At 34.4% G+C, this 11,563-nt stretch overlaps 2 protein-coding genes across 2 annotated transcripts in view; both read right to left on the reverse strand.

The window, feature by feature from the left end:
- LOC126965731 (1-acyl-sn-glycerol-3-phosphate acyltransferase alpha-like) overlaps positions 1-3,528 on the reverse strand; it is a 41,713-nt gene extending 38,185 nt beyond the window's left edge. Inside the window, exon 1 of the mRNA XM_050809487.1 lies at positions 3,352-3,528. The gene's annotated coding sequence lies outside the window, so the exon portion shown is untranslated. The remainder of the gene's footprint in view (positions 1-3,351) is intronic.
- A 6,372-nt stretch (positions 3,529-9,900) lies between these two features.
- Positions 9,901-11,019, reverse strand: LOC126965736 (leucine-rich repeat-containing protein 57-like). Its single transcript, XM_050809493.1, has one exon. The coding sequence runs from the start codon at positions 10,676-10,678 to the stop codon at positions 9,962-9,964; it is 717 nt and encodes a 238-aa protein (XP_050665450.1). The 5' UTR covers positions 10,679-11,019; the 3' UTR covers positions 9,901-9,961.
- Positions 11,020-11,563: the final 544 nt, after the last annotated feature.

The raw sequence follows: 11,563 nt of genomic DNA on the forward strand, positions 1-11,563 counted from the left end.
TATATACATTATTATTAATTATGATGATATTATGATGACAACCCCTATAGCCCAGTGGTTAGTGATCCTGCCTAATGAGCTAGAGGTCCCGGGTTCGAATCCCGGTAGGTGCAAACATTTATATGATGAATATAGATGTTTGTTACCGAGTCATGGATATAAATATATAGTTGTCTTGTACCCATAACACAGGCTATGCCTAGTTTGGGGCAAGATAATTTGTGTAAAAGTGTGTCAATATTTTTTTATTTATTTTATTAATTTATATTTTTTACACTAATCTCTATTCAAATTAAATAAAAAAATCATTTTTTTTTAGTTTGGTTTCCTATAAAAGCGTGTTTTTTAGTTTTTAAAACTACTATTACTTATTGTAGTTATGGAACTTAATCCAACTTTATCGAACAGAAAGTAAATAAGCAATTTTTCCTGTCAGATAACATAAAGAATGCGCCTTATCGTGCCTAATAAATAGATATTGAAGCTGATAACCTAATTTTGATGAACTATTTCGGTAAAAGATAATAAAAGTACCCCAAAGTAAATAAACATAATATTTATAAGATGCTTATCTTAAATTCAAATTCAAATAATTTTATTGAAAATAGGATGTGACATCACTTATTGAAAGTCAAAAACTACCACCCATTCCAAAAAGAATGACTCAGACCTGAGTATGTGCGCAGAAACTCAGCGGGCTTTTAAAATATGTTTACAAAGTAATATTGTACAATTAAACTTATTATTGAATAGCCTGAGCGCTTAAATAATCATATATGACCACAAATACTTATATAGTATCGTTTTTACACTTTTTCGCAACGCACGACGGCATTTTAAAATATTTTATTGAGACGCAATACTGATCTGTCACAGACGATGACAATTCTCATAGTTGTCGCCTATCAGCCTGTAGTCGTATAAGTGTGTGCGTGTGGCTATGTATTTACACGTTAATCGGCTTGTTTTGGTGCTACACTGTTATGTAAGGTGACACGGAGTCCTTATTTTTTTACTAGTCCGTGTTACCTACTAGTAGTATATTGTAGCGTATGTTTTTAATTATTGTAATCAGCAATTATTGATCTACTTACTACTGAAGCAATTTAAATGAAATAAAGACATAGACATTTTAAGACAATTTAAGGACCGAATGTTGCATTTTTAGAGGACGCAATTTTATTCTTGCGACATTTGTGGGGGGTCAATAAAAGCTTAACCTGAAGTTTGAGTGGTCGCCACCCTTGTCCCCCGGCCGCCATCTTGGAAAAAGGGGTAAAAACACTTTTTTCGCGATATCTCGAACACTATGCGTCTTACAAAAAATTCGTACAGACATAGTTTGTAGCAAATTGTTTTGCCTACAAATATGTTTATATAACTTATTACCTTAAATTAAAAATTAAAGAAGTTATAAGCAAAAAAGTGAGAATTTTTTTATAAAAAATTTGTTTATTGCTCTATAATTAATTTATACATTTTACAAAAAAAATACCTCAGACCAATCTTGTAGATGATCTTTTGAGGAAAATTTTTCTGTGCACTGTTTATTTATTTCATTCATTTAAAACGCTGTTACAGCGCTCCAAAGCTGATCGGGTTCGTCAATGCTCATGAGAATCCGGTCAAAACGAAATCTTTAACTTATTTTTTTTTTTATTGTAAATATATTCTTAAAAAATGCAAAGCTCATATAACATTTCAATGGACTAACATAGATTCGTAACGATCTAGTTGACTGAGTAGATGTAGCCAAGAAAATCGCGTTAGTGCTGCGGCTTTATTGTTTCGTATCGCGCTGTCACGCCTAAAACATCGTCTACGACTCTACGGGTTAACGTGATGTTCTTGGCTACATGAAAATCTACGCAGTCAACTAGATCGCCTACCGCGCGACCGTTGTAATTTATAATAACCTAAGCATATGGTCGGATTTGGTACGACCGGACCATCGGACGGTCCGGTGAGCTTAGGTGGGCGCCTCGCACCAATTGGTCCGACCGTCCAGACCGCGACCGATGGTTCGGCCATACCAAATCCGATCATGTGTTTAGGCTATTATGAAGTGGCGAATGTCGACAAAACCCTTTGATACGTGCTCATTTACCGACACACACCGCGATGGGGTGAATAGCGTGGCTTCATTCGGCAAATATTCGCCAATGTTTTTGCGCGACACGAAACATCGTCCGTTAGTGAAGCCAGTAAGCCACACCAGAATACATACATAGTCTGACGACTTAGATAATTTACACATGTAGATGGAGTTTCATGCTGTTAGACAACCGATAAAAATAGGCTAGGAATATTAGTTTAGTGTGTTAGTTTACGTCTTACACTAGCGATTTGTATGACACCTTGTGTTAGTGTGCGTGCATTGCTCACAATAGAGGTTCTAAACTCATTTATTTTCGACGTTTTCACAGCTGTCATAGTCTATCTAGACGTATAAATGATCTGACTCTAAGTCTGACGTCTAAGACCCAGATGACATCGCGGGCGGAAGTTTTGTAGTGAAGTAAATATTGTACATCATTGTGTATATCTGCACTTAACCAATTATTAAAGCGCCTTTCTCCTTGCATATAGGTAATATGTATAATTACCAAATCATTTTAATTGAACTGTATGATCTTGTGTTATAATTTTTTTTTTGATATCGACCGAGATAGGTACCTAATCTTAAAGTACCTCCATACTTAACTTTTACATACCTACTTAATTATAATTTTGTTATTAATAGAATACGGAAGATCCATCCCTATTCTGTGTTAATAGATACCTACGAAGCTATTTACATATTATTATTTATTTATTCAAAATTGATTTTAAAGTAATTAGTATTTTGGCGACAGTCGAGAATTAAATAAAATTTGAGACATGCTCGCCTTGAATAGACGATATTCATGAGTATTTTTACATAAATAAAACATATTGTGAATATGATATTTGCTGTATTGGATACAAAAACAGAAACAAAATATTGAATACACATTCAAATTATAACAAACTAAAATAATTACAATAATGATAATATTAAATACCTAGTTGCTTTAACAATATTTACAGTCCCCTATCTACCACGAGCAAAGGCGATTTTTATCTATATTTTAATCGAAATGAAATTTAACTGAAATATACCACAAGCTAAGTTTTTATTCGGAGCTTACAAAAAATATTGTCTTGTTCCGAAAGGAAACAGCTACAGAAAAAAAAAACAAAAAAGTGTATTAGTTACCTACCTACTTAGGCGTTTATAGTAAATCAATCACTTATTGCACCATTTACATTTTACAGTAGTAAACAACAGCGAATTTAGTTCTCAATTAAACAATATAAATAAAACGTTACCTTAAAAAATTTGAACACGAAGTAAATAAAGCGAATGAAACACGAAGTAAATAAGTCACACAATATTTTGCTTGTACTCCTATCGTATATCGAAAACACAGAGGAACGTTGTCATTGAGAGGTTAGTACTGCGTGCGAGCTTCCCGCGCACAGTAACAAACTATACTGTTCACTGTTCAGTGTTCACTGTTCAATGACTGTTCATACTTCATTGATGAGTAGATTAGTCACTAATATTTACGATTACGACGCCCGCATACATACTCCACATAATATAGGTACTTAACTGGATCTAGGATCAAACGGCTTTTCATCACATATAATAATTAGTAAATGTGTCTCGAGATAATATAATTAGTCTGGAATCTACTTATCTGTTACAAATAAAAATGCATTCATTTTTTATGGTGTAAGACGTGATTAATGCTGTTTTAAATAGCACAGAAAACATGGAAATATTTACTTAAACATAAGGTTAATAGATACCAAATATTTTTTTTTTACAAGAAGCAAGCATTGCAGCAAGAATAACGAAAAGAATGAAATAGAACTGGGCAGGACATATACCTAGGTAACACTGAAAATGTTGAGAAAATGAAAAACGGTTTAATGTAACTTCATTAATAAATGCTAATCGCAGCCTATCATAGGTTTGTTGTTGAGTAAGCCAACAACGAAAGTCATAATAAATCATTGACCGAAAATTTTATCGCGTTGGGTTCATTTTCACGTGTCACAAGAGTTTTAGATTTACCGCCAATTCACAAAAACAAATGACAAATGAATGCAATATACAACATTAGGTTACCAAAGAGTTCTAAAATTGAAATTCAAAAAAAGTTTTCATTAGCAATGTTTCTAACTGGCCAGTTCTAAATATTTTCAGTGTTACCCACGTATAACACGTACAACAAAAGCTGGAGTAGGTACTATGATCACATCATGGTATCTAAGAGACGCAAAACGAAAAAAGAGGCAGATCTACCACCAGGTGGATCGACGAAATAATTACCTTTGAAGGAGAACTCTGGACCCGATAAACAGCCGACAAAATATTGTGGAAGAAAAAGGGGAAGGCCTTTGCCCAGCAGTGGGATGAAGTAAAACTAGAAATTATTTAATAGAATAGATGATTTTAGATATGATTTAGATTCATAGGTAGGTGTACCTTTTCAATTTTTCTAATTTTTATTTTATTTTCAAATAATTTTATATTAATGATAATCACACATTTTTAGAAATCACATGTTTCACCCCCGTATCTTCTACACCCTTATAGGTATCAACTTGCAACCATCATAGTGCACGATGTGCAGTACCTATTGCAACATACGAACAATATGCGTCTGCGACGTGCAGTTTTAGCTGCAAAGTGAAATATTGGGACACACACCTCTATTTTTATCTAATATGTTTATAAAATTCTCGTGTCGCGGTGTTTGTAGTTAAACTCCTTCGAAACGGCTTGACCGATTATCATGAAATTTTGTGTGCATATTGGGTAGGTCTGAGAATTATACAACATCTATTTTTCATCCCCCTAAATGTTAAAGGCAATCCACCCCAATACTTTTTATTTTATTTTTTAGATAAATTATTTATTTTTTATTTTTTTATGATACAACTTGAAAAAATACATACAACTTGAAATTTTCATCCGTCTACGATAAACACCTATTTTTCTAACGCTAACGATTTTTATATATGATGGCAATGGATTTTTTTATTTATTACTTTATATGGCAATACAACGTTTGCTGGATCAGCTAGTATATATATAAATATATATACTTATTGAAGTCACAGCAATAATTAAAAAGTATTATCGAAATGACGACCTGTGGTTTTAATGCAGGTTTTAATATATCTTTAATCTTTGTAGTGGTTATCACAGAAACAAGATTAATGTGACATTATGTGATTATGTTGTTGTGAATGTTGAACGAAATGAAACAATCGAGACGATAATGTTTTACAACATCTGATAAACGTGCGTTTTAATAATAAAACAAGTGTCATATTAAAATGTTAATATAAGCATTTAATGATATAAGGGGCTGTTTCACAAGGTCCAAGTAAAGTTACTTAGGAATGGGCTACTATTTTTATGAAAATAAGGGCCGAGACGAGCAGGACGTTCAGCTGATGGTAATTGATACGCCCCAAACATTACAATAATAAATAAATTTTTAATTTTTTGATTTTTATGATTAGATCCTAGTAATTTCACTAGCTACTGCGCTCTTAATACCAAAACACAGTAATGTTTACACATTACTGCTTCGCGGCAGAAATAGGCGCTGTTGTGGTACCCATAATTTAACCGGCTTCCTGTGCAGTGGAGCCTCCCACTGGTTGCTACTTATCTGTCGATTAAAGACATCATTTGCGTTTCCCAATAATACACAAATAGATAGATACTATATTTATCAGGCAAGATGTAGTATATCATAGTTATCTAATGAATCGCCTGACAAAGCCATATATGTACATAAGAGCCATAGAGCTAAATAGAGACATACTCGAGCGTCGTTTGTACCTATTGGATTGTAAGGATTAGATATCAAAAAAAAAAGTTTATATGGTGTGTCACCGGTGGGGGGAGGGTAGGTATACAACAATGTAAAAGTCACAAAGAAATATAGTCTATGCGAAAAAAGATTATTTATTTTTTTATTTAATTGATTAATTTAATTACTTACCACATTTGTATAAAAGGCATAAAAGGCATTTATTTTCTCAAAATTGATTCCTTTAGAATTCTTTTTGATGTCATTTCTACTAGATACTACTACCGCTTCGGAAACAAATAGCGCTCTGAGAGAGAAGAAGCGGCGCAAGAAACTCTCCCAGCATTCTTTTTTTGCGCACTTTTCAATAAAAATAAACAATATTGTACAGTCATTTCTATTGTTAAATGTAATGTTGACAACACATATTACGACTAAAATATAATGTTTTCATATTCCGTGTTAATAAATATTTTATAGGATGAGGCATATAAAAGTCATAAAGTCATGCCACGACGGTTCTCTTTCCGTACAGACTTTACTCAAGCGCTTCAGATTTTAAAAAGTGTATGCGCCCCACGTGTTTCTGATAGCGGAAAAATATTAATCTAACGGTTTGCATGATAGGGGCCATACGAAGGGGTAGAAAATAGGAAAAAAAACTTAAATAGCGCGTCGTTGAGACGAGATATTAACTGAACCCTATTGTACCTCCTATTCAAAAGACTGAAGATGTGGATGTGACCAAAAGTTATGAACAATGTTTAAAAATACAAAAAAAAACGTGACCATGATATACTCAAGCCAACAAATTATTATACACACGGTTCATCTTAATGTTCTTGTCGTCAACGTTCGTAACGCTCAAATTGTTAGATTATTTAAATGCACATTTTACTGCATATAATTAACTTACCTTACCTCAATCTGACGCGAGATTTTGTATCGATCGATTTTTTACTAATGTGATCGGCTACATCATTTGAGAAAATTTTTGAATCATCATCAGCCGGAAGACGTCCACTGCTGGACAAAGGCCTCCCCCAAAGATTTTCACGACGATCGGTCCAGCGCTGCCCTCATCCAACGTATTCCGACGATCTTGACCAGATCGTCGGTCCATCTTGTGTGGGGCCTACAAACACTGCGTCTTCCGGTACGTGGTCGCCATTAGAGGACTTTACTAAATTTAAATTAAATTAAATTCATTAAAATTTAAATGACTTATTTTAATTATTTAATTTTAATTTAATTCATAAAAATTTTTGAATAGACGATGACAATAATCCTTATTATTAGCCACAGTGCAGTGGTCGTGTTTAAATTTATCTGTTACGTCGAACGTTTGCGAGAATTCGATAAGTAGACCTACTTATCGGCCTAAAGGAACCTTAACCTTGGAATTGTTTACAACATATCTACTACTCTGTTCGAAATCTTTCTAGAATGATACCTACCTATATAGAAAGGGCCGCGCATTGATCAATGGATGATTCAGGAATGAGTGTATCACTTACTCCTGCAACGTGTAATAAATTATATTCCTGGTGTGTGTTTTCTGAACCCCGTCACCTCTTGACACGTGGCATTAAGAATAAAAATAATAATTTGTGTTTTGTATCTACAATTTAACTAAACACAATATAAGCTGATGATAAGATCAGCTTGTAAAGGCACCTCTTGAGTGGTTTCTGGCTGAATGATTTCAATATTCTCTCTCAAAGGTCTTGAAAAATTCCAAGGATTTGACCTGAAGGATTTCCAATCTAAACTGATTATCGGTCCATCTTGTACGGGGCCAATCAACACTGTGTCTGGCAGTACATGCTCGTCTTTTTATTTGAGGAAAGGAGACGACCCGGCACACGACGCCGCCGCAAGCAATGCCAATCAGTAAGCATAAAGAATCATTTTCAAGATACCCATTTCGTATCGTCCCGGACACAGCACAAGGAAGCTCATTCCACAGCTTTGTAGGTAGGTACGTGAAAGAAAGTTCATTGAAAATCGCACTGTTGCCACACGGAATGCCACACATCCAGATGGTGGGGATGATATTCTAAGTTGCAGGGTGTCGTCTGAAGGTGAAATTCGGTGGTAGGAACCAGGTGAAACAGCTCTTTGAAACACTCCCCGTGATAAATGTGAAAGAAGACACAAGAAGCGTCGTCTCTACGCAACGCCAGGTGATCGAGCTGATCACAGAGCACTGGGTCCCCGACGATTCGAGCAGCTCTGCGTTGCACGCGGTCAAATGGTACAAGCTGATACTGGGGTGCGCAAGACCAGAGATGACAGCAATACTCCATCTGTGGCCGAACCTGCGCTTTGTAGAGTGCTAGAATGTGGTCCGACTTGAAGTATTGCCGTGCTCTATTTATGACGCCCAGCTACTTCGAATGCCAATTTGGCTTTGCCATCCAGATGACCGCGGAATTAGCAATCGCTCGAGATTTCGAGACTAAGTATTCCGATACTAGGCGAAGCATTAAGGGCACCTCCTTGTCGAAGAGCGGTGATAAGACGAATGGGGTTTTTTTTGTGGTAAACGCGCAAACTTGAGTCTTCTGGGGGTTTAATTGGACAAGTTTAATTTACCCCATTCCGCGACGTTCTCAAGAGAGGACTTGATAGAAGACACAAGTTTCTTCCGGTGCTGGTTGACGATTTTCCGGGAGAGACCTGCATGGCCCGTCTATACGCCATCACCAGTAATGTCGTCTGCATAGCAATGTATGTTGAAGGTGTGAAACATTTCATTGAAATGAAAAGAAACATTGTAGGAGATACTCGTAGCACACAGCCGTGGGGCACTCCAGCGTTCACGGGCTTCGGGTTTGAGTAATATCCTCCGACAACGACCTGTATGCTGCGCCCAGTGAGTAAGCTGGAGGTCCACTTGCATAAACTCTCTAAAAATTTATATATAATAATCTATCTATAAAATTTTGTAGCTGCATCGCTACTGCGGCCGTCACAGACAGATGTAAAGTTTCAGTAATCATCGGCATTAAGATTAATTTCACTAGCTATGACGAACCTTGGGACCGAAACCCAATAATACTTGCACAATAGTGCTTCACGACAGAAAAAGGCGCCACTGTACTGTCTGGCCCACATTTTTGACAAAATCAATAACCGAAATTTACACCAACCCAGTTTCCAAATATTGTACCACTTGTAATTTCATAAATTTCATCAAATTTCTGTTGCAACAACAGAAATTGAGTGTGTCACTTTTATAAGTCCCAGCTTTTCTATACAGGCCTCCAAATCAGGAAGATTCTGGTATGATACCAATGTGTTTCCAATTTAATTTGATATATTCATTTGACATGTTTACGGTGAAGAAGGAAACATTCACACACCTAGAAAGAAATTCAATGCTTGTGTGTGAAGTTAACCAACTTGCACTGGCTTAATCTCAGGTATTTTTATGGAAGTTGAGAAACAAGTTTATGTGTCACCTGTTGTTATGTGATTTCGGCTGCCAACACTCTTCATTGTGCCACTTATTCCAATTTAATGGAGATACTGGATAAAGCTACTGGAGATATTTACTATGGCTGAAACATGCAAACTAGTGCTCACAGTCCTAACATTTATAAGCAGTGGTTTCCATCCCCATCCGAGTCTATTATTCAAACATACCACCCAGACTGATCCATAAAACTAGTTTTTATTGATTTTTCTAGAAAAGTGTATCCTGAAGGAGTGATTGCTTCAATATTACACAAATTAAATTTGAAAAAATAATTTATGAGTGATGCATAATTAACTCTGCATTCTGGTGGGCATGGAATGCGAGAGGCTGTGCTTTGAGTAATAATTGTTCATACATTTTGTTTTAAAATTTAATTTGTGTAATTCATCCCAGAATTGAGGGTTATCGCTTAATAAAATCACAAATTGCTATAATATATTAAAGTCACACCACAAATTTAACTTTTTACTTGCCAACATGACATAATACATTTGAAATATCAAATCCAGGAACTAAACAAATATTATGTAGTAGTCATTGTAATAAAATAGAAAATAAGGTAATAAAATAAATTATTTAATATATTTTTGTGCTTAAACAGTTTCATATGGAATAATCAAAACATTTTCTTCTTAATTGCAGTATATCTCTCTGTGTATTCATTGTATCCTTCAAGAGAAGCTAATTGCTTAGTTTCAAAAAGGTTACCTTCCAGATTGATAGTATGTAGTTTAGAATCACTTAGTAAACTTGGGTGTATGGCATCAAGATTCAAACAGTTTTCTTCTAATTTTAAAATCTTAAGCCTTGGGGCTTGATGGAAATCATCAGGGAGAGAGGAAATTTCATTCTGACTCAAATTAAGTTCTGCTGCAAAAAAGTTTGCCATGCCCCGAGGCACCTCTGATATCTTATTGTTTGAAATTTCAACAACATCCAAATTCTTCAGACCATACAGTTGTGTCGGAAAATGGGTAAAGTTGTTATTTGATAAATAAACTTGTTTAAGATTTGTTAAATAAGAAAAACTTTGTGGGAGTGATGATATTTTATTACTTGATACATTTAATAGCTCCAACTTCTTCAAGTTAGTTAAGGAATTTGGTATGTCTTGAATCAAGTTACAATCCAATTTGAGTTGTTTCAGGTTCTTCAACTTGGAAATCTCATCAGTAATGCGAGAAATTTTATTTTTCGACAAGTCTAAATTTCTAAGATTTTCTGACAAGTTGAGAACTTCTTCGGGAATATCTTTTATCTTGTTGTTTGTGATTTGTAGTACACCAGTTTTAGATGCTGTTTCATAATGTTGTTTAAAGTTCGAATTACCCATTTATACGTATTTCTATACAGCGGTTACGGTAATAGATTAATGATACACCGACTTCTCTATGTTCCTTCACTAATTCCACTACACTATTTACCTATCTAAATCAATATTTCAAATGTACAATCAAGATAACTTTGTTTGTGTTCTAAATAATAACATACTGATTCTGAATGTTTGTATTCGACAGTGCCATGTGTAAAAATAATAATATAATTTTATAATTTAACTGAAAATTGATATTTAATTGCATTTAGAATTTAAATACGTAATAATTGAAACAAGATCACTCAATCACACAATAAATAATAATATTTTTTTTTTTGTATTTAATTTTGATAACTATTTGACATATCACAAACAAAGAATAACTCCAACGAAATCTTTCAAATAAGACTAGGCTTTCGACTTTCGACAATTGACAGACAGACTCAGAGCACTACAGTATTAGCACGCAGTACAGCAATAATTCGAAATCTAATGAGTGAAACTCATTCATCCTATAAATCTACGATCTAGTAGTGCGATGGAAAGAGAAAACATGTGGCAATCGACCTGAATTTAAATCTTTTTTAATTTATATTTAATTCAAATTTTAGCCATTTCTTACTCCAACATTATGGTTTCAAGGATGTGTAAATAGGATATGTGATTAAGTGTTATATTTTCCTTTTTTGGTCATTTATAAAAGGATTTAATTAATTATTGTTCCATATTTTTGCTGCTACGAAATATCAGGTATGAATTCTCTATGAAATGCCGTGTGATGCTTTTTTTTTCGAACATTTATCATAGTAGAGTATATTTTTTTAACACCATCAAAAAGTAGAGATTTCAACGAACAAGGAACCTCTAACTTTTTTTGAAAAGCTGATATTTTGACGGGAAAAT

The sequence above is a fragment of the Leptidea sinapis genome, chromosome 8 (assembly GCF_905404315.1).
Source record: "Leptidea sinapis chromosome 8, ilLepSina1.1, whole genome shotgun sequence".
NCBI classification, from domain to species: Eukaryota; Metazoa; Arthropoda; class Insecta; order Lepidoptera; family Pieridae; genus Leptidea; species Leptidea sinapis.

Coding starts and splice junctions, on each gene's coding strand:
- LOC126965736 (XM_050809493.1), bottom strand. CDS start 10,678: ATGGGTAATTCGAACTTTAAACAACATTATGAAACAGCATCTAAAACT.